This window comes from Monodelphis domestica, chromosome 1 (assembly GCF_027887165.1).
Source record: "Monodelphis domestica isolate mMonDom1 chromosome 1, mMonDom1.pri, whole genome shotgun sequence".
In the NCBI taxonomy this organism is placed as follows: Eukaryota; Metazoa; Chordata; class Mammalia; order Didelphimorphia; family Didelphidae; genus Monodelphis; species Monodelphis domestica.
This window is the reverse complement of record NC_077227.1, coordinates 224213092-224237690: the sequence shown is the minus strand read 5'-3', so window position 1 is coordinate 224237690 and position 24599 is coordinate 224213092. Positions and strand designations below refer to the sequence as shown.

At 34.1% G+C, this 24599-nt stretch overlaps 1 protein-coding gene across 1 annotated transcript in view; it reads left to right on the top strand.

Moving 5' to 3' along the window:
- The window catches only part of TC2N (tandem C2 domains, nuclear), a 70964-nt gene extending 48054 nt beyond the window's left edge, over positions 1-22910 (top strand). The window contains exons 12-13 of the mRNA XM_007472548.3: positions 9004-9203; positions 20995-22910. Coding sequence (XP_007472610.1) covers positions 9004-9203; positions 20995-21105 — 311 coding nt within the window. The 3' untranslated portion in view covers positions 21106-22910. The remainder of the gene's footprint in view (positions 1-9003; positions 9204-20994) is intronic.
- Positions 22911-24599: the final 1689 nt, after the last annotated feature.

The window sequence follows — 24599 nt, the reverse complement described above, 5'->3', positions numbered from 1 at the left end:
TAGGAAAAATCATTCCCTGGTCTGATTTTACTGTCACTGTCAGAGATAGGGGGAGCCAGGATGATAGCCAATATGAGGCACTTGATGGAATATTGCACATGGGGTGTGGTTCAAGGAAGTCCTGCATCTTAGCATATGTCAAGTGCCACAACCTCGATTCGCACACTATGTTCAAGTCCTTTTGTATTGACATAGAAGTTCAATAATCTTCCCTGCTTTGGGTTTGGTCTATTTTGACCTTGTGCTACTTGGCAATGTATAGTGGCTCTTTTATTCCCTTCTCCTGGAATCAGACAAGATCATTAAACAAAGTCCCATAACATTTATCAATAAATGGCAGGTTTCCATAATTGAAAGCTTTTTGGGTATGCATATTACTAGGGCCAATGGATACTGTAAACTTATACTGTAAACTTTATCCTTCAGGTAAAAAAAAAAACCCATTAATACTGATTTTATGTACTTGAAGTATCACCAAAGTTAGGAAAAAAGAAAGAAGAAAAAAAATAAATATCCTATTACAAACATAAAGAGAAAAAAATAATTTAAAAAATCCTAATTTTACAGTTCACATTCCATGTGACAATGTGTTACCAAGCAGAGGCACAACCCAAAAGGTGCTCACTCAAAAATGAAATGTATATCACTCTTAACTTGGCCAGGATCCATAGTGTGAGTGAACATAATTTTTTCATCAGGTAAAAACCTTTTTAAAAAAGTAGCACAACAACTAATACAGATTCTAAAAAGTACCAAAATCCCCAAATTTGTAAGAGCCCATTTAATGATAACTGCAAACAAACCAACTATCATTATTAAGGTTTACATGAGTTTCTGCATGACATGTAAAAAAACTTTGGAATCATGAATACTTGTCACATATTCCACAGATTTAGCCAATCTTTCAACTTTGGCAAAGATATTTTTTTAACAAAGTCTATTATTACCATCATTCCAAAATTTGGTGGGAGAGAAGTCCAGAAAAAAAAAACCCCAACAACCTCTGTACAGTTGATGAAGAATTACAAAACACAATAAATCCATTTAGAAGCTAGTAGGCTTCACAGGAAAAAAATATCATTTCCACCTCCCAGATGAGATTATAATGCATTACAGGGTAACTAAGCCACTTGGGCACCTCCCTCCCCCTTGGTATGAGACTGTAACAGTATACCAGAACTGTCTTGAATATGTCCCAACCATTTGTACATGGAGCCTAGGACTAAAAAGCAAAAGTCACTGCAGACATGTCATCCATTACATTTACAATGAATGCAGAGATGGGAAATTACAACAATACCATTTCACTGTACTTCAACTACAAATAGATCCTTACCTCTTATTACAAACAACTCAAGAGGCAGGCAAATAATCAGTTAAATGTAAGTATGTTCACAGATAGCTAAAATCATGTCTGAATACTCGTTAAAATCAATTTAAATTATTAGACAATTAAATTCTTCAAAACTTGTATACAGGTTGAAACCAGTTCAATGTAGTTCATCCATCAGTTTTGTGTGACAATTAACAATAGCAAAAAAGGAACAAAATGTTGTTCATGGAATCTTACAAAAATATTCTATAGTACAATCATAGTCATAGGGGTGGTACAAATAAAGACAATGTAAAATAATATTTCAATTTTGATAATTTACAAATCGGTTAACATTAAATTACATACATCATGTATTTAGAATTGAGTTACAGAGATTTCTTCATTTTGGAGAGGGGAACAAACTGAAACAGTTAATATCAATAAGGCAATGAGGTCTGAAATGGCTTAAACATTCACCTCCAGACTCTTTGAGGTTCCTTCCCCTCCAAGTACCATTATTCATCATAATTTCTTTGTCCACACCTCTGGGGTCTCCCATACTGAGGGGAGTTCCTTTAATCTTCTTCATTTGAATAACTATTCCTCCTATTAATATTACTATTCCTAAAACTTCTATTCCTATTTTCCTGATTTCTCTTCTTACAGTTCATAATCACATGGCCAGCTTTTCCAAAAAAGTAACACGTTAGTGGTTGCTTTGTGGATTCTTGTAAGGGAGCTATGATCTCTCCTTGCTTTACCTTTACAACTGTTTCAGTTAATTCTTTTATTTTCTTCCTCAATGCCTCTACTAAAGTAGTATTCTCTTTATCCTTCTCACCCTGTTTAGAAGTCAATTCCTTTAATTCCTTCCTTAATGCTTCCACTAAATCAGTGTTCTCTTTCTTCTTTTCCTTATGTCTCTTAAAAGTATAAAGTGCTACTCTTTTCAATTCTTCAAGGTCCATAGTGAGCCAGTTTGGACAGCTAGTCATAAAATAATTCCTAACTACCTTACAACTGTTTTTTACAAATTGTATTCTGATTTGTCTAAGGTCCTGTTCCCTATCAAGATCAAGCTCAATATATCTTCCTCCCAGCTCAATAAGTCTATTCATAAGTTGGGCAGAATTTTCACTATCTTGTTGCTTAAGATTTTCAAATTTAGTTCATGTATTAGGCCTATCAGAACAGGCTCTCAGCTTTTATCAATGCATTTTGAGTCTGGCATAGTTGTAAGTAATCTTACTTTGAATTTGGGTCCCATTTGGGATTTTCAGTTGGCCAATGAGCTGTTCCCTCTCCTTAGGCCTGATTAACAAGAGAAAGAATCTTATTCCTTTCCTTTTCTATTAGCAAGGCCTAGAGAAAATCTACATCAAGCCATGTGGGATTATATGTGTGAAAAATGCTTTCAAACTTATTTATCACTCCACAGGCTCAACTTCATATGAAGGTGTTTTTTTTTTTAATCTCTCAATGTTCTGTGGAGAAAAAGGTGTATGATGTCTAATGTTTACTAAATCTCCACATCTCTTATATGTAGGGACAACTCTTAGAGGGAAAAGACCTTAATTTGAATCATCTGTGGCAACTGCTACTTGGTCTGTGTTCTGGAGTTCAATGGAGTGTTTTGTAGTGAGATTGGTAGGGGAAAGGGAAGGGGTGGTGGAATGGAGCTGGTCAGCAGGTGGGGAGGCAGAGCAAAAAGATTGGGGGTAGGCCTGGGGGTGGGGTGGAGAGGAACAGGGGAGGGGCTGGGGACAGGGTGGAGAGGAATGGGGAAGGAGCTGGGGGCAGGGTGGAGAGGAACAGGGAGGGGCTGGGGGCAGGGTGGAAAGGAACAGGGAGGGGTTTGGGGTAGGGTTGAGAGAGTAGGATGGGTGAGGTCGAGAGGAGTCATAGTAAGGTGGGTAGGAAGGAGGAAAAGCATTGAAGTAGGGATGGTATGGGTGGGGATATGGGAGATGAGTGGGCACTGGGTAGTTAGGGTAGAAAGGTGGATTGGAGGAAAGGGGATGGGAGGAGTATGGGATGAGCAAGGTATGAGAGGGAGAGGAGCTGAGGTGTTCAAGTCCTGGTTTTGGTCAGTATGAGGAGAAACATTCTCACAGGTCAGGTGGGATGATAGAGTGTGTTTCTTGCTAGATTTTACTGAAGGAGTTAAGATAGAAGTTTTGTTCCAAAGTAAGAAAGGTTTCCTCACTGGAGGGAATGGTCAATTTATCAACATGATATGCCCACAAGTACCAGTATTTATAATCTTTAGACTTTTTAATGGCTAACTTCAAATCTTTTAAGATCTTGAAGTCAAAAGAGCCATATTTTGGTCAGGTAAAAGATCTGCCCATCCATGCCTTACAAAGCTTTCTCACTTTTTTCTTTGTCATCCAATTCTCCTTAGGCAAATTTGGATCACTCCAGGAAATTATACATTTTTGCAGGGCTGAATCAAGAGGAATATATCCTTATTTCCTTTGATGTGTTGCAGTATTTCCCACATATTCTAGTCTGTATGTCCTATGCAAGCTAGTTTGAGTATTGCTAAATAGTCAGCTGAAACAATGAAAAGTTCCTAAACCATAAAAAAAATGGAGACACAAAGTTCTTCGATGTTATTGTGGAAGGTAATAAGAGGAGGTTTAAAACAAAAAGCTAATGTAAGGAAACAACAATTGTTTCACAGCAATAGTATCAATAATGAATGTGTATTTAGTGTAATAATTGTTGTTATCAATAATTAATAACAACATGCATTATAATTATTAATGATGTTAATAATGAACAATATAAATTTATTAAAATCATTGATGATATTATCAATTAATATGCATTTATTCCCATTGTTATTAATAATTAACCACAAACTATAAACAACAAATATTAATAATCAACAATAACTATTAGTAATCAATAATAATGAAATATAATAGTTATAAATTAATAATTATTGTTATTACTAATATTATTAATACTATTGTTCTAAAATTATTTCTCAATATTGCATGTAATTAATTTGATTTAATGTTGGCTTTGTTCAATTTTAGAAATTTGGTTTTAATTTAAATTCAAAATTATTAATATTACCTATTAATAATATTTTTATTTAAATGTATTCAATTTAATAGGATTATTTTATATCAGTGGTAGCAGTAGCAAAGGAATTCTTTTTATTTTCCTGCAGTTTTAATTCTTGATAGTAGGTGGAACTATAAATGCATGTAGAGAGGAAGGCACCTGTGGGTAGATCTATCTATGTAAGCAATTAGATAAAGCAAAAAAAAAAAAAGGCTTTTAATATGCTAAAGAAGGCAGACACTCTTCCCAGAAAGCTTTGAATGGCTTTTGATATGCTAAAACTTTTGAGAGTTAGGGAGGCAGAGAGAAAAATTTAAAGAGAACTTCCATGTAAAATTAATTTTCTCCTCCCACCAAGGTTAGGTAGTAGCCATGTTTTTTCAAAGTTGGGGAGGGGGGAAGGGAGCCCCTAACCCTAGTCCAAATCCTGGAAGGACCCCCAGGATTAATTTAATGGGTGTCTCTGGGCAGGTCCCTGCTGCAGCACTTTAGTGGGTGTGGTGTGCAGGGAAAGACCTGTTGGGTCCTAGTGTCCGTTGGTTTAAAAATACTCAGTCCTGTTTGGAATGGGGGGGGTCTTACACAAATTCCTAGGGGGTCACCCCTATGTGCTATTCCCCCAGTCTGCAAGGGCCATCCTGTGAGGGGGCACCATCCTTTACCGCTCCACTCTCATCTAAAATGGGTTGGGTGGGGGGGGTAAGTGGGGAGAGTACAGAGGCTGGGAAGAAACAGGAGTCTGCCTTTTTCACGCCCAGGGGATCCTATCCTTTAATATAAAGCAGCTGCTCCCCTGCCTGGGTCCCCAGTTCTGTTTCAGATGCACTGGGAAGTTAGGGGCTGGCTTCCTGTGCTCCAGCCAGGGCTTTACTGACCCACCCTGGGCTGAAGTAAGAGAATGGGATGGGGAAACTCAGGGAAGGGAGTTTTTCTCACCAGTCCATCTGAAGAAGTGCTTAGATGATTCTGTTTCTCTTTCTCAGCAAGTTTCTGTCTATGCAGGCAGGCATCAGTTGCTTCTATCTTTAAGCTTAACTAAGCACTAACTCAAAACTTCTCTCAGAAGAAAAATAAAGGTTCGTTTTCTAAACCAAAGTGGTTTTGCAATTCCATTTCTACCCAGATATATATTTTATAGTTTATTGAAGAGTAGACAATGTTCCTATAAGTAACCTGACCATGTGGTGACAAGTCTGTCAGTCTCTTCCTCATTCCTTCCCTCACCTGCCTGCTCTGTTCCTGACTTCTCCATTCTCCCCTGATTCACTCTCGATTCTCCCTCGATTCTTCCACTCAGAAACCCAAAGTCTTGACTTTTATTGATGTACCAAATGTACCCAGACACAAACCTGGCAAAACTATGCTATGTCAGGAATGTTTGATAGATAGGTAAAGGTCCTCAGGAGGGGGAGGGGATAAACTTCCTTGACACATCCCTCAGTAAAATCCTTGGTCCTTTCCCAAAGTGGAGGGGTGGGGAGAGATGACTTCTCATGTCACACTTTGGATTTTTCAACTTGTTATAACCTGATTCTCCTCCTATCTTCCTAATTACTTCTCAGTTACCTTTGCTGACTCATTATCATTCATATTCTTTTCCCCTTTTTCCCTTCCATCTACCTCCACAATAGGTATATTCTAGGGCTCTATTATGAATTCTTTCTTCACTGTGTATGTTCTCTTTATGATTTCATCAGCCTCATTGTTTCTTTTTTTTTTAAACCCTTACCTTCTGTCGTAGAATCAATATAACGTATTGGTGTTATATTCTTATCACGACCAATTATTCTAGGCACTTGAGTTTGAAACCAGTACAATAGCTTATATGAGTCATGTATGGAATCATATAATATTTGTGCTAATTGAAGACATATGATTCAAACCTATGTTCAGTGACTCCAAATTCAGAGCTCATTCCACCATTTCATGGTACCTTCTCACACATATACTCCTATGTTCTCCTGTGCCTCTCACTTCACTTTTATTTTTTTCCTTAAAACCTTATTGAGTATTTAGTATAAGACCTTAGATTTTGAGCTTCATAGGAAAAAATTTAGATCCAGAAAATTACATAACTTGCCCAAGGTGTCATAGGTAGTCATATGCAGTAGGTAGCAGAATGAAATTTGTGCTTTGGTCTTTTGACTGCAAATCAATGGATAATACAATTCTCTTCTTTCTAATTTGCCTCTTGGTCTTGCCCCACCTATGTCTTCCAGGATTTTATTCCATCATCTTCCTTTTCATGCATCTTTGATTTTTCTTTCCCTACTGGTTTCTTCCCTTTGATACATTCAGGTGTTTCACATTACAGAGAAACCTTACTTTAACTCTTCTATCTGTTTAGCCCTTTCCCCCTCATTTGCTATCATTCTTCTCAGAAAAAAATTGAACTCCCTACATTCATTTTCTTACCACCAACTTTTACCTTGTCATTATCAGATTTTGTATCTTTGTCATTTTATCAAACCTATTCTTTTCACATCTTTTAAATTTTCTACCTTTTCACCAAATTGAGTGTCTTTTAAAGAATGTGCATTATACTCAGTTTCTCTTTTTTATTTTCCCTTTCATGATAATCTCTCTTTGGCTTCTGTGATGTTGCATTTTTGTGATTCTGCTTCTCTGACTTCATTTCATCTGCCTATTTTACTGACTCTTCATCCTCCAGTCCTTTGAATGTGTGGTCTGGGACTTCATCCTTCGGAGTCATATCTTCTTAATTATATTCTTTTCCTTGTTTATTTTTATCTGCTCTTGTTACTTCAATTGATAATTAATCATTAAACATTTATTAAGCACCTACTGTGTGCCAAGCACTATGCTAAGTGTTGCAGATACAAAGAGGAAAAAGATAGTCTCTACCCAGAGTTTCTGTTTCTTCTAAACCTGGCTTCCTCAATCACTGAATGTGATTAGTGATCTTTGGACTGGGCACTTAACACATTTTACTATGTACCATTACTATTCGTGTACATGTTTTAGCACTCTCTTATATTAAAAGTTTCTGGAAGGCAGGGATGGAATCTTAAGGTTTTTGGATTTTTTTTTTGCATGCATAACTCTTTAAAGAGTGCTTTCAACATGTTTATTGAATTAAGTATTTTATAATCTTGGAAAAATTCACTCATGATTCCATCTTAGTTCTGGCATATTTGGAGGGGGGACATTTGTTTCTGGCTTGTCTGGTTTCTCTCTCTCTCTCAGATTGCAATGCTTGCCATTTATTTATTATTCTGTCATTTTTATAGAGATTTGTTTATTTTGGACAACTAGATAGTACAATAGGTAAAAGTGCCCAGCCTGGAATCAAGTAGACCTGAGTTCAAATATGGCCTCAGACATTTGACATCTGTGTGTAAAGATTAAAATTTAGGGAAACTGAGGCAGGTAGAAATTTGTTTCTCTCTGCAAGGAGTATTATATTTTTAGAGTTTTATTAAAGGTTGAGAATTTAAGAAAAATAAAGTAAGAAAGGCACATGCCAGGTGGGCCGAGAGGCCTAATTCAATTTCACTCACATCATGAGATGCATCTGCTTGCCAGCAGAGACAGCTTACAGCGGAAACACTTTATATCATAATTTGCTCTCGGCCCAGGTGAGAATTCAGTGAGATTACAAAGCATTCTGGGGAAGTGGAGCAAGGCCTTCTGTGGATTGAAGTACTGGATTCAAGTCTCCATTTTTAGTGTTGACTCTGGACAAGTCATTTAACTCTGTTTACCTCAGTTCCTCATCTGTAAAAAATAAGCTTGAGAAGGAAGTAGCAAACCACTCTGGCTTATTTGCCAAGAAAATGTCAAATGAGGTCATGAAGAGTTGGACATAACTGAAATGATTGAAAAACAACAACCACTATTTATTTTAAGTTCTCATTTTTTAAAAAAACCCTTACCTTCCATCTTGGAGTCAATACTGTCTATTGGCTCCAAGGCAGAAAAGTGGTCAGGGCTAGGCAATGGGGGTCAAGTGACTTGCCCAGGGTCACACAGCTGGGAAGTGTCTGAGGTCAGATTTGAACCTAGGACCTCCCGTCTCTAGGCCTGGCTCTCAATCCACTGAGCTACCCAGCTGCCCCCTTAAGTTCTCATTTTTATCGGCAAAAAACTCTTTGTGAAAGTTCTAGTTATTATATGTGGAATTTTTTGGTGCTACCAAAAACATAATAACTGATAATTTCTTTGATTTAATTTATATAATCTACCATTTTTATTTTATTAATTTTAATTTTTTAAATATAAATTTAACAATGACATCAATTTTGATGATATTCTCCCCTTCCTCCTAAGAAAAATTCTCAGGTTTTAATATTTAATCATTTCATATGCACATGATTCTATAGGAAGAGCATTAGACCTTGAAGTTAAGGGATTCAGGTTGATATCTCATATCTAACACTTAATCAGTGCTTGACCATGGACAAATAATTTAACTTTAGGGAAACTGAAGTATTTCATTTATAAAATGAGCACAATAATATATATATACTTCCTATCTTACAATATTCTGATAGAAAATGCTTACAGTTACAGTACAATGGTCTCTATTTTCTCTACTTAAAAAAAATAAAACAGCCAACTAGTCTTTTTCCCAATTTTTCATTTTCTAGATTTCTTTGTGAAGGTGGCGATGTTTAGTTCAGGAGATTTGATTTACAAGAAGAAGACCCGTCTACTAAAATCCACCAATGGAAGAGTAAAGTGGGGAGAAACAATGATTTTTCCATTTACACAAAATGAGAAAGAAATTAATTTTCTTATCAAGCTTTATAGTCGGAGCTCAGTAAGAAGGAAACACTTTGTGGGACAGGTTAGTTTTAATTTTTTTTTAACCTTTTGGGGCTTTTTCCATCTGTTCTCTGGCTACATTTCATTGCATTTCAAACTCAGTTCATTAGCAAAAGAAAAAAAAATTATGGGCTGTGCGGTGGGTGGTACATTGGCTAGAGTTCTGGGCCTAAAGTCAGGAAGACTCATGTTTCTGACTTCAAATATGGCCTGAGACACTTATTAGCTGTGTGACTTTGGGCATGTCACTTAATCTCTGCCTTAGTTTCCTCATCTGTAAAATGAAATAATAATTGCAGCACCTATTTTCCAGAGTTGTTGTGAGTCAAGTAAGATTATATTTGTGAAGTGTTTAACACAGTACCAGGAACATAATAGATGCTATGTAAATGTTGGCTATTATTATCATTAACATATGGTTCTTTGTAGTGAAAGTCTAGCAGTTCAGATTAATAGTATGAAAGACAAAATTGATTATTCCTTGTTAAAAGTCAGTTCTTATGAGAGCCATGTCAACTATGTACCTATACATAAAATATCAATACATTTGATGGAAATGCTTGAATCTGTCAGGATTTCTATTAAAATAGGATATATTTGTGTGTACATTTGAAAAAAATATATATAGTTTTCAATTTTAGTCAGTAAGCTAGAATTTTTATACTAGGAACTATACTATGTTAAGGGGATATAAAGAAAGGTAAAAAATCATCCTTGCCCTTGGGGATTTTACAGTATAATAGAAGAGATAATATGCAAATAATTATGTGAAACAAAAAAAATAATATTTGTACATATATTTATATAGGATCAATTGGAGATTACAAAGAAAAGGCACTAAAATTAGAACTTTTATAAATAAGGCTGTGACTCTAATGAGAATCTCTTAGGGAGAGGGATAGATAAGTAAATTCATATGAGTTTTCTATCAGACATTTGATTCTTTTCCAAATCACACTTTGTAATTAATCTGGGTCTGTTTACATAAGAGTAAATAAGTTATGTTAGACTTACTAGTGTGAAAAAAAGGTTTTACACTTTTTTCCAGTACATGAAATAATGTTTAGAAAATATGCCTTTTTCTATTTTATGACTGTTTCTACCATGGTGATCTAAATAATATAATTCACAAATATTTTAAAATGTTATTTAATTTATATGTCTGTTCTTTAATTCCTTGTAAAACGACCTTTATTTTCTCTATACGAGGCCAGTGATAGTTATTTTATGCACTTTTATGCTAATAAGCATTTCTACAGCTTTGCACTTTAACACAGGAAAAATGTCTAAAAATTTAAAATATATACCTCTAATTTTAAATTTTCATTCTTTAAAAATTTTTTAAGACATTTTATTTTCCCAATTACATGTAATAATAATTTTCAACATATATTATCCAAAATTTTAAGAATCTAAGTGTCTCTCTCCTTCCCTGCCCTCCCCCACCCCAGATATGGTAAGCAACTTAATCTGTGTCATACTTGTATTATTATGCAAAACACACTTCCTATTGGTCATTGCTATAAGGGAATACTCATATAAAACCAAAAATCCAAAATAAAAAGTATATAAACTAATGTGAAAAATAGTTTGCTTTGATCTGCATTTTGATTCCAACAGTTCTCTCTGGAGGTAGATAGTATTCTTTGTTACAATTTCTTCAGAATTGTCCTGGATCTCTGTATTGCTAAGATTAGTTAAGTTTTCATAGCTGATCATCATAAAATATTGCCATCCCTATGTACTGTGTTCTCTTGGTTCTGCTTATTCCGATTTGCAACTCTTTCTGAAATCATTCTGTTCATCATTCATTACCGCACAATAATATACCATCATCATACAAAACCTTAGTTTGTATCTATATCTTTATTTATTTATCTGTAATTGCTCTCCAGAATGGTTGGATTAGTTCACCACTCCACCAATAATATATGTGTCCCATTTTTGCCATATCCTCTCCAACATCTATCACTTTCCTTAATTTATATTTGCCAATCTGATAGGTATGAAGTGATACCTCAGAGTTATTTTAATTTGTATTTCTCTAATCAAGAGTGAGTTAGAACATTTTTTCTTATGATTACTGATAGCTTTGATTTCTTCATCTGAAAACTCTTTGTTTATATCCTTTGACCAATTGGAAAATGACTTGTATTCTTATAAATTTGACTTAGTTTTCTATATATTTGAAAAATTAAACCTTTATAATGGAAATTTGCTAGAAAATTATTTTTCCCAGTTTGTTATTTCTCCCCTAATCTTGGTTATATTGATTTTGTTTGTGCAGTACCTTTTTAATTTAATATAATACAAATTATTAATTTAATATCCTGTAATCTTCTCTATCGCTTGTTTGGTTATCAGTTCTTCTCTTCATAAATCTGCAAGGCAAACTATTCCATTTTCCCCTAATTTGCTAATGGTGTCACCCTTTATGTCTAAATTATATGCCCATTTTTATCTTATCTTGGAATAGGGTGTGCACACCTACATATTGGGCTATACCTAGTTTCTGCCATACCTTTTCCTAGTTTTCACAGCAATTTTGGTCAGATAGTGAGTTCTTATTCTAAAAGCTGGGGTCTTTGGGCTTATCAAACACTGGATTGTTAAGGTCAATTGTGCATTCAATCTATTTCATTTATTCACCATTCAATTTTTTAGCCAGTATAAAATAATTTTGATAATTACTGCTTAATAGTACAATTTGAAATATGGTACTGTTGGGTCACTTTCCTTTGCATTTTTTTCATTAATTCCCTGGATATATTTGAGCTTTTGTTTGTTTGGATGAATTTCATTATTATTTTTTCTAGTTCTTTAAAACAATTTTTTTTTTGGTATTTTGATTAGTGTAGCACTGAATAGATAAATTAATGTAATTAGAATTATCTTTTTAATTTTTATTAGCTTGGCTGACCCATAAATAATGAACATTTTTACAGTTATTTAGATCTAACTTTATTTGTGCAAAAATATTTTGTAACAATGTTCATAGAATTTCTGTGTTGATCTTATGTTTGTTAGGTACTTTATTGTCTAGTTACTTTAATTGGAATTTCTCTTTCTATTTATTGCTGCTGGATTTTGTTGTTAATATGTAGGAATGTTGATGACTTATGAGGGTTTATTTTGTATTCTACAACTTTGCTGAAGCTATTAATTATTTCAACTAGTTTTTAAGTTGATTCTCTAGGATTCTCTAATTACATCATCTGTAAAAAATGATAGTTTAGTTTCCTCACTGCCTACTTTAACTCCTGCAATTTCTTTTTCTTCTCTTACTGCTAAAGTTAGCATTTCTATAATAGTGCTACTAATAGACATCCTTGCTTCACCCCTTATCTTATTTGGAAGGCTTATAATTCATCTCCATGGCAAATGGTACTTATTTATGGCATTCGATAGACACTTCATTTTAATAGGAATGGGTGTTGTGTTTTGTCAGAGACTTTTTCTACATCGACTGAGTTCTATTAGATTATTTATATAGTTATTTATGCTGGTAGTTTTCCAAATATTAACTAGCTCCACCTTCCTTGTTAAATTCTACCTGGTCACAGTGAATGATACATAATGAATGATCCATAGTGAAAGTATATAAATTGCTATAATCTTCTTGCTAGTATCTTATTTAAAATGTTTGCATCTATATTTATTAATGAAATTGGCTTATAATTTTCTTTCATTTTTGCTCTTCCTGGCTTAGTTAACAATACCATATTTGTTACATAAAAAGAATTTGTCAGGATTCATTCTATAACTATTTCCCCAAATGGTTTATGTGATAGAATTCATTTGTGAATCCACCTGGCACTGGGAATATTTTTCTTAGTGAGTACATTGATGGCTTGTTTGTTTTCTTTTTCTGAGACGGGATTATTTAAGTATTCTATTTCCTTTTATGGTAATCTCAGCAATATTTTTATTTGTAAATATTTATACATTTCACTTAGATTGTCAGATTTATTGGTATATAATTGGGCAAAAATAGATTCTACTGATTGCTTTAATTTTCTCTTCATTGGTAGTGAGTTCCCTCTTTTCATTTTTGATACGAATTATCTGATTTTCTCTTTTCTTTTTTTAATCACATTAACCAATGCCCTTTTAAAAAAATAAAACCAACTCCTAATCTTATCTATTAGTTCAATTGTTCTCTTCTTTTCAATTCTATTAATTTGTCCTTTAATTTTTAGGATTTTCAATTTAATATTTAATTGAGAATTTTAAATTTGATCTTTTTTTTAGTTGCATGCCCAATTCATGGGTCTGCATTTTCTCCATTTAACTGAGGTAAACATTCAGAGATAAAAATTCCCTCTAACTATTGCTTTGGCAGAATCCCATGAATTTTGATATATTGTCTCCTCATTGTCATTCTCATTAATGAAATTATTGATTTTCCCCCTATAATTTGTTCTTTGACTTGCCCCCTTTTTAAAACTTTGAATTATTTAGTTTTCAATTAATTTTTGATTTGCCTTTCTGTGGAGCTTTATTGATTATAATTTTTATGGCATTATGATCTGAAAAGAATGCATTTGCTATTTCTGATGCTATATTGTATGTTCAATTTTGTGTAGGATCCATGTACTATTGCAAAGAAGATATATTCCTTTCTTCAATTCAATTCTCTCTAGAAATCTATTAGTTTTAACTTTTCTAAGATGGCATTCACTTTCTTTACTTCTTTCTTGTTTATTTTTTGTTTTGATTTATCTAGATCTGAAAGGAGAAAGTTGAGGGACCCACTAGTATAATTGTATTGTCTATTTTCTCCTGAAGTTCTTTAATTTCTCCTTTAAAAATTTAGAGGCTTATCATTTGGTGTATATATGTTTAGTACTGATATTACTTTACTATTTATAGTACCTTTTAGGAAGAAGTAATTTTCTTCTTTATCTCTTTTAATCAGATCTACATTTGCTTTTGTTTTGTCCGAGATCATGATTACTACTCCTGCTTTTTAAAATTTCAGATGACACACAATAAATTCTGCTACAGTGCCTTAACTTTATTCTCTCTGTGTGCGTATCTCTGCCTCAAATGTATTTCTTGTAAACGATATATTATAGCATTCTGGTTTCTAATCCACCTTGCTATCTGCTTCTGTTTTATGACTGAGTTCATCCTATTCAAATTTACAGTCATGATTACCAACTGTGTATTCCCTTTGCATCTTATTTCCCTCCCACCCTTTATGTATACACTTTCTAACTGCTCTAATACTGAATTAAAAAAAATTAAAATTAAGTTTATTCATTTAATTAATTAATTTAGAATATTTTCTGTGGTTACATGATTTATATTCTTTCCCTCCCCTCTTCTCACCCCCCTCCCATAGCCAATGAGCTATTCCACTGAATTTTTCACATGCCATCGATCAAGACCTATTTCCATATTATTAATATTTGCAGTAGAGTGATTGTTTAGAGTCTACATCTCCAATCTTATGCCCATAAAACCATGTGATCAAACAGTTGTTTTTCTTCTGTGTTTCTACTCCCATAGTTCTTTTTCTGGATGTGGATAGCATTCTTTCTCATAAGTCCCTCAAAATTGACCTGGATCATTGCATCATTGCTAGAAGAGAATTCTATTACATTTGATTGTGCCATAGTGTATCCATCTCTGTGTAAAATGTTCTCCTGGTTCTGCTCCTTTCACTCTGCATCAATTCCTGGAGGTTGTTCTAGTTCATATGGATGAATTTAAAAATTTTAAGAGTTTCAAATATGTTTCCATGTAGGAATATAAGCAGTTTGACTTTATTGAATCCCTTAAATTTTCTCTTTCTTATTTATCTTTTTATGCTTTTCTTACATCTTGTCTTTGAACATCATATTTTCTACACAGGTCTGGTCTTTTTGTCAGGAATGCTTTGAAATTTTTTTATTAAATAACCATCTTCCCTCTACATCCCCCCTCCCCCCCAAAAGTATATACTCAGTTTTGTTGGGTAACTGATTCTGGGTTGTAAAACCTAGTTCCTTTGCCTTCTGGAATATTATGTTCCAGCTTTTTGAACTTTTAATGTGAAAACCACTAAGATCTGTGTAATTCTGACTGTGGCTCCATGATATTTGTATTGTTTGTTTCTAGATGCACAGTATTTTCTCCTTTTCTGGGATTTTTTGAATTTGACTATAATATTTTAAAGAGTTGTCATTTAGGGATTTTTTTTTCAAGAGATGATAAATAGATTCTTTTAATTTCAATTTTATCTTCTTGTTCAAGAATATCAGGGCAGTTTTCTTTGATAATTTCTTACAGTATTCTGTATCAGATTTTTTTCTTCTTTATAATAGCTTTCAAGTAGTACAATAATTCTTAAGTTTTCTCTCCTGGTTCTTTTTTCCAGGTCATTTGTTTTTTCAATGAGATATTTCAAATTTTCTTTTCTTTTTCATTTTTTTTTGATTTTTTAAAAAATTGTTTCTTGATGTGTCATGAAGTCATTAGCTTCAATTTGTTCAATTCTAATTTTCAAGGAATTATTTTCTTCTTTGATATTTTGGACCTCCTTTTCCATCTAGTCAGTTCTACTTTATTAGAATTATTTTCTTCACTGGATTTTTGTACCTCTTTTTCCTTTTGGCTAATTCTGCTTTACATTGCTTTCATTTCTCTTCCTCATTTTTCTCTTACTGCTCAGTTGATTTTTGAAATCCTTTTTGTACTTGAGACCTATTCATATTTTTCTTTGAAGTTTTGTTGGTAGCTGCTATGATCTTACTATCCCTTTCTTTCTATGCCTTGTTCTTCTTTGTCTTCACAATAGTTTAGTATTATTAGGTTTACTATTTTTAAACATTTTTATTAGGCTATTAGGTTTTATTTTTAAATAAATATTATATATAAATAAACAAATTATTTTTTTCATTATATATAGTAGAAAATATATTTCTATATTATTAGGTTAAGTTTTTTTTGTTGTTGTTTGCTCATTTTTCTAGTCTTTTTTCTTGACTCTTACTTTTATCTTAAAGGTTGGCTCTGTTTTCAGGACAGAAGGGACATTGTCTTAAATTTCAGTTTTTCCTTGATGCTACCATTAACTCTAGTTCTTTGTTTCCACAAGTTTCAGATTTTTCAAGGTAGTAAGATATAAGATGGCTTGTAGACTGGAAGCTCTGAAACCTATCTCCTACTACTAATTTTGTCTCCCCCAAGAATTATTGATGGCTTTTAGGACTCAGAGCACTGTGAACTACCTTGTGCTTAGAGCCTTACTTAAGACTTGGGAAGGGTTTGAGACCTCATTTTGTACTTGCACTGGGGTTCAGGTCCTCACTACAGATTTGGGCAAGGGCTCTGCACCTCCCCAGCTAGGTGTACTGCCAACTGCCCTGCATTGGGACTTGAGACCTCACCTTGAGATTGGGTGGGGCTCAGAGCTTTATTCTGAGCCTATACCAGATAAATACACTATACACTACTCTGTTCTAGGACTTGGAGCCTCATTGCAGGCTTGTCCCAGGGCTAGGTAATTCAAGGGGTGAGTATGGGGTGCTCTGCTATTGGTGTAGTTAGGGTTTTCGAATCTCAAAATTGGCATGGGCCCAGGTTCAGAACCTGGAGCAATAGTTGTGGGGTAGAGTGGCTTGCTGTTGGCTTGTGCCAATACTCCCTGGTGTAGCCTTGCTATGGTCTATGCTCCCTTCTCACCTCAGTGAACCCCTCTCTGCCTATCTTTTGAATTGGTTTCTGCAGGAAAATTATCTTATTCCATCCCTATGTTGGTTCCATCACTCCAGCATTTGTTTTGAAGTATGAATTCAAAGTTGGTTGGTAAGGATTCTCAGACTGGTTCAAGCTTTCCCTTCCTCTATGCTACCATCTTGGCTCTGCCAAACACTTTCATTTTTTACTCAAATTTCAACATCTTATACTTGTAGCTTTACTATTTCTAGTGGTGTATAAGGTTCTCAAAACATATATATTCACTAAGACTTAGTGTTAACTTCAGAACATTTTAAAGCATATATTCGTCAGACCAAAATTTGTTTTTGTTGATGTTTTTTAACCTTATTTCAAAAATTCTTTCCTTTGGGGCAAGGGTCCATGCAACCCATAAATATTTAAGTAAAGAATAAAAGAAGTATAGTGCTGAATTTGAGACCTTAGAAAATCATAAAATTATAAAATATTAGAGTAAAAAAATACTTTAGAAACAATCTAGTACAGTGACAACAAACCTTTTAGAGACTGAGTCCCCAAACTGCAACTCTCATGCAGCATGTGAGCCATCCCTTTACCCCAGACAGGGGTAGGAGGAAGTGCTCCCATTGGGCTGCTGGGCAGAGGAGTGGGTGATGTGAAAAATGTCCTCAGGCATGTGTGGAGAGGGGGAAGGGAGCAGCCCCCTCTGGCACACATGCTATAGGTTTGTGTACAATCAAAGCCAGAATTATTCCTCATATGAAGCCCCCCCAAATCCCTCCTTTCTAGCCCCTTACTGCTGTACTTTGTAAAAATTATATGTTCTTCCAAGAAATTACTGATGTAGGAATTCTGGTTACATATTTACCTGTGTTTTATAATCCTATAGAAAACTGTCCAAGCTTTGGTGAGGTAAACTAAACCACTGTACCAAGAATATAAATCATTATTAATCATTGTCCCTTTAAAAACTTACCTAATCCCTTAGCATATGTCACTTTCTCTCTCAATATCTACCTGAAAACAATAAACTTTGTCACTGATCAGCAAGAGGCCTTGAGTCTCTCTATAAGTCTGTCTATGACCCTCCTGATACCAACCTCATTCTTCTTATCTCATTCTGTGATCCACAAATAATTTGTCAAGCTAAACACTACATGTCAACATAGCTTTAAGGCAAGTTGCCTCTCTTTATACTCCAGGACAGTGATGGCAAACCTTTTAGAGGGGTAGGTGATAAGAGAAATGTTCTCAGGTGTGTGGGAAGAGGGGAAGGGGAGCAGTCCAGCCTGTGACCCTCTAGCTTTCTAGTAATGAACTCTGGTGAACTTTGTACTGGGGCAATGGCATGCATGCCCACAGAGAGGGTTCTTAGTGCCCCCCTCTGACACATGTGCCATAGGTTTGCCACCATAGATTTAGCCCAACCCCATCATTTTTGTTTTTTTTTAAATATGAATGGATTTACCCATAAAAGAAAAATGGACAGCAGAATGGATCAAAACCCAAAACCTGACAATATGTCATTTACAAAAATATACTGTTAAAAATGAATGACACATATAGTGTCAAAATAAAGGGATGGATCAGAACATAATATGCTTTAGCTGCTACAAAGAAATGAGAGGGGGGGCAGCTGGGTAGCTCAGTGGATTGAGAACCAGCCCCAGAGACTGGATGTCCTAGGTTCAAATCTGGCCTCAGACACTTCCCAGCTGTGTGACCCTGGGCAAGTCACTTGACCCCCATTGCCTAGCCCTTACCACTCTTCTGCCTTGGAGCCAATACACAGTATTGACTCCAAGACAGAAGGTAAGGGCTTTAAAAAAAAAAAAGAAAGAAAAAGAAATGAGAGGCAGCAAGCACTGTCTTTAACAAAGTTAATGCTAAAATAAATCTAATCAAAAGGGATAAACAGGGAAACTGCATTATGTTAAAAAGTACCAAAGATGAAGTATTATCAATTTTAAATCTATATGCAACAAATATTATAGTATCAAAATTTTTAAAGGAAAAATTAAATGAGTTACATACAGAAATTAATAATTAAACCAATAATAGTGGGTTACTTTAATCTCCCTCTCTCAGACCTAGATAAATCTAACAACAACAAGAAATCAGGAAAATGAACAGAATCTTGGGTAAATATAATAGATAGCTGGAGAGAATTGTATAGGAATATAAATGAGTAAAGCTTCTCAGTGGTGCATGGTACTTTCACAAAAATTTACCACATATTAGGGTACAAAAATATTATAGTTAAATATAGAAAAGCAGAAAAATTAAATAAGAAATCCTCTCAGACCATAATGCAATAAAAATTGTATATAATAAGGGACCATGGAAACCAAAAGTAAAAACTAATTAGAGACTAAATAACTTAATCTTAAAGAATGGGTGGGTTAAAGAACAAATTTTTGAAACAATAAATGATTTCATTAAAGAGAATGATGAGACAACACTCCAAAACCTGTAGGATGAAGCAAATGCAGTAATTAGAGGAAAATTCATATCTCTAAATGCTTACATAAGTAAAATAGAGAAAGAAAAGATTGAATTGGGAATACAATTAAAAAAAATAGAAAAAGAACAAATTAAAATTCCCTGCCTACATACCAAATTAGATATCCTAAAAATTAAATAATTTACTAATTTAAATAATAAAACCAATAAAATCACATGTAAAAACCCAAAGCCATATATAGGTATATGAAAAAATGCTTTAAATCACTACTGACTAGAGAAATGCAAACCAAAAGTATCCTAAGATAGCATACCCATTAGAATGGCTAAAATGACAAAAAAGCAAAATGAAAGATGTTGAGGCAGGGTGTGGAAAAACAGGGACACTAATGCACTATTTATGGAGCTGTGAACTGATTCAACCATTTTGGAGAGCAATTTGGAATTACCCCCAAATAATTAATAAAACTGTATATACCCTTAGAGCTAGACATGCTATTGCCTGGTTTGTTTCCCAAAGAGATCAGGGAAAGAGGAAAAGAATATATTTTTCAAAAAATTGATAGTTACTCTCTTTGTAGTGGCAAAGAATTGGAAAATGCAGGGATGCCCATCAATTGGGGAATGGCTGAACAAATTGTGGTATATAATTGTGATAGGATACTACTGTACCATAAGAAATGATGAACAGACTTGTTTTTTAAAAACTTGGAAAGAATTACACAAGATAATGAACAATGAAATGAATAGAACCAGAATAATATTTTATATAGCTATAGAATTAATGCTGGAGGTGTAGACTTTGAAAATCACCTCTAGAAAGTGAGCAGAAAGGTGGAATATGAAAGACTTTAATTTATATGTACATGTTGGTTGTCTTGAGAATATCTTTTGTGATATGAGGAGGGTGTGAAGAGGCTAGGACACTTGTAGACTGAAATTATTACATAGATATGAAGAAAAGTAAGCCCAACATATAGATTTGTGATTTCATTTGTGTACTATCTCCTTTTTCTTGTATATGGAAATGCTTGTGTTGTTTGGTTTTATAAAATTTGGAATTAAAAAAAAACATAAAAAAAGTACTTGAGGAAAACCAAAACAAAACCCTCTTACCTTCTGTCTTGGAACCAATATTAAATATCGGTTCCAAGATAGAAGAGTGGTATGGGCTAGGTAAGATGACATGCCCAAGATTACATAGCTAGGAAGTGCCTAAGGTCATATTTGAATCCAGGATTTCCTGACTCCAGGCCTGCATTTCTATCCACTGAGCCACCTAGTTACTTCCAACCCTATTTTTCAAAATATTCTACAAATTTAGACCCATAAAGTTGAAATTATTTCTGCATTATTAGAAATGAATACAACTACCACCTGAATGGCAGGTAAGTGATCTTTTAGTTACAACATGGCTAGCTTTAAGTTGATTGTATTTTATGTCTGCCTTCATTTTCATTTTCTTTCTTCCAATTCTTGCACTCAACGTGGTCAAGGTCTGCTCTAGACTATACATACTTAGGTCTTTTACCAATTTCTCAAAATCTCAAATAATTCCAGGAGCAATTAAGATATGCTTAATTGAAAATATGTAAACCAAAATAATTTCAATTATAAGAATTTTTGACATTAGGACTATTAGTTTTGTTACTGACTAATTGATTTCATCATTAATTCCTTTACAGATTTGGATAAGTGAGGATAGCAACTGTTTTGAAGCTGTGAACCAATGGAAAGACACAATTGCAAATCCAGAAAAGGTTGTTATCAAATGGCACAAATTAAATCCATCTTGAAGATTGTAGGAATGAGTATAATAGAGGACTTTGGAATTCTTATAGAAAATATCTGTGATTTCAAAAATTTACTCTCGTTTTTGAAGGAGAAAATCATTGCCTTTCAACATACTTCATTCATGTGGTTAAACCTAATAAATAATGATTGTAACCAGAAAAAGAAAAATCTGTGTAAAATATTTTGGCTAGATGGGAAAATAGGCAATAAATTGAAATACAGTTATTAGTAAAGCAACACAATACATTTCAAATTAGATGAGAACACTGAATACAATTCTTGCTACTCTGCCATTTTCCTAAAACTCTAATCATGTTTTCAAAGCTTCATACATTACAATCAAGTCTCTGATAACAACTAATGTAGGATTGGAACACTTCTACTGCCAAATGCTTCTTTCATAGTAAATTGACTGTTTCTGTTTTTTGGAATATCTTCATATACATACTTTCTCCAAAAGGCCAAATATATTTAATGAAGTATTTTTCCCTGATTTTTTCATTCTCTGTGTATATGAAGAAAATTTGACTCATATATGTTGTAATCTTTTATTCATAATGCATGACATTGCACTTTGCAAGAGCTATGTGAATCTCCAAAAGCTAATGAATCTCTGAAACAGGAATTAAGTAAACCAAATTAATTTCCAGAAGACTGAAACTTAATTGAAAATCTAGAATCCATGGATTTTGAGTGGTTTCCCAGTTTGGCCAAATGTATGTGCTTTCATCCTTCAAGTATTTTACTCTTCATTTTGTATTAAGTTAAAATGAGATCAGCATTCATGTGGCCAATCCTAATTAAAAAGAATGATGTGAGGATGAGTGGAAAAACTCAACATTTGATATAAATCATTTCCATGTTTTTTTTAAAAACATGAATCACTTTTCTCATGGATTGGAATATTTGCCTGTGTTTCCATGAAGGCAGATTTGTACAAAGTATCAAGTAAATATTTATTTTTAGAACTTGTTTTCAAGTGTTCATTAGAACTCAGTATATAGGAAATTTGATTTTATTTGGAGATACAAGTTGTTGGCAGAGAGGAGAAATTCTATTTAGTTATAACGGCATATTGATCATGGAGAGATAGTGGGGTGGAGATATCAAACTCATGATTTTTTGCTCATTGCTAATATACACCAAGTGTTCTGTAGTCACTTTGGTTTGTTCTTTTGACAGCTAGTGATTATTTCATATAGTATGAGCTTTCTGACACAATTCAGCCACATATTCCATGTATCCTTTATGTATTCACAGGTCATTATTCTTCCAAATTCATTTATTAAATATTTATTTCCCATTTTAGCACTGGTTTATTACTTATTCTTTTTTCTCAAAATTCATTTTATTCTCTTTACTTTCCCTTCCATTGCTTTTGTGCCTCATATTTTGAAGTATTCACCAAGGAACTTGCCTACACAAGGGCATTGAGAGGGTCATGGAGGAAAATTCCCTAACATCATGCATGTTAATCTTATTTTTTTAATTTTGAGGAAAATAATCATAGAAAAGATAATGTGCACTTTGATCTTTTAAGAAGAGACATCATGTTTGTGATTGCTGCATATTTTTTTCAGAAATTAGAAATATGTAAATATATTTTATGGAAGTGTGCAGATAGATAAATCTGAAGAAAATTATTTAACAATTGTGTGTCATCTGTTTTTCTTTTTTGTATGTGTTGATGAATTTCTGTCAGTGCTTTATCTTTTATTTAATGTCTTTTCTCTTGTACTTGTATCCCTAGTGCACAATGTTTGGCATAGAGTAAAGCACTTAATAAATGCTTTTTCATTCTTTCATATATGGAATTATGGAATGTTCATATTGAGAACAGAAAACTGGAACATCTTAATATCCCATGCGACCTTCATATTTGGATTTGGATTGAAGGAGGGACCACACTTCATAGGATACTTATCTCTCCATACATATGTGCCATAGATATTTTCCAAAGTACCTGGAAAATAAACTTTTTTACCACCACAGATAATTCATTTCAATTTAACAGTGTTTATTAAGCCTCTAAAAGTTCAACTCACTGTATTAGATACTATGGATGAAATGATAAAAATAAATTAAATAGTCCTATCAAAGAATTTGCATTCTACTAAGCAAGATCCAATATGTACTTAGATAAATATAATACAAAATTGAATGTGATGTAGGTAAACAAGAAGCCCAGATAAAGGCAAAGTTGTTTCAGGTGAAGGGACTGGAGAATGTTTTATGGGAGCATAGCATAAAGGTTGGTAGTTTCAGGAAAAAAAGGGTTTTAAATGGGGAGATGAGGCAGGAGGACATTCCAGAAATAGCTGTCTATGCAAATCTATGGAGATGGAAGATAAAGTGGAATGTAAGCATATCTTATGTTCTGACTAGATATGAAATTCTGTACTAAGTACTAGGAATACATATAGTCTTCATTCTCTCACATGTTCTAAATGGGGGAATCAGTGCATATAGGAGGATCCATAATCAGTTGATAACAGATAGAAGGGCCAAGTATTATTTAGGAAAGTAGCAGGGAAGATGGCAAGGTCCTAAGAACTTTGGGAAGTAATGAGAGGGCAAATGGACAGCATTCAAGAGTTTGAATTCCATCTTCATTGCCAAAAATGTAAACTGAGGCATTAACTCTATGGAACTTAGGTCTCTCTTAGCCCCAAGGGAAAAAAAGCACCTTGGGGCACCAAGACCTCTAGAGACCTCCACAACACTTTCCCTAAACAAGAAGAAAACAAAGAAAAGTCTTTATTAAGCAAGACTTGTATAGAACAAATTGGTCTAATTCTAAAAACTGAGTTCAAAAGCAGCAAGGAGCAGGTTAAATAACTTCCTAGAGAAGGAAGGTGGGAGAAGAGGCTAGTTCAGGGAGATATCTGAGGTGGTATGGCTGGAGAATTCCCAGGAACAGGGGATGACATTGGCAGGTGCAAGGGGGAACAAAGACCCGTGGTGTATATTTTTGAGATGTAATAATTTTTTATTTTTATTTAAAAAAAAAGCTTTTACTTTTCATCTTGGAATCAATACTGTGTATTGATTCCATGGCAGAAGAGTGGTAAAAGCTAGGCAATGGAGGCTAAGTGACTTGACCAGGGTCACACAGCTAGGAATTGTCTGAGGCCAGATCTGAACCTAGGACCTCCTGTCTGGCTCTCAATCCACTGAGTCAGTTGGTGGTGACTGAAACAATCATGAAAAAAGAACATGAAAAGATCAGGTTCTTTAGCTTAAGAAACCACACCCACCAAGAGGCGCCTCTTATAGGTTAAATAATAATATCAAGCAGTTCCAAAATGACTTAAGCTTACACAGTTGAAGAGTCTGGGACAAGACATCTTTTTGTGAAGCACAAGGACTTCTGGCTGTGTCCTAGAGAGAGCATGAGAGCCGGTTGGAATGAGCCAGTAGCTGGCATGATCCAAATCCAATCTACTATCCCAGGACTAAAAAAAACTGGTTTCCATGGTCACTTCAGTCAAATATT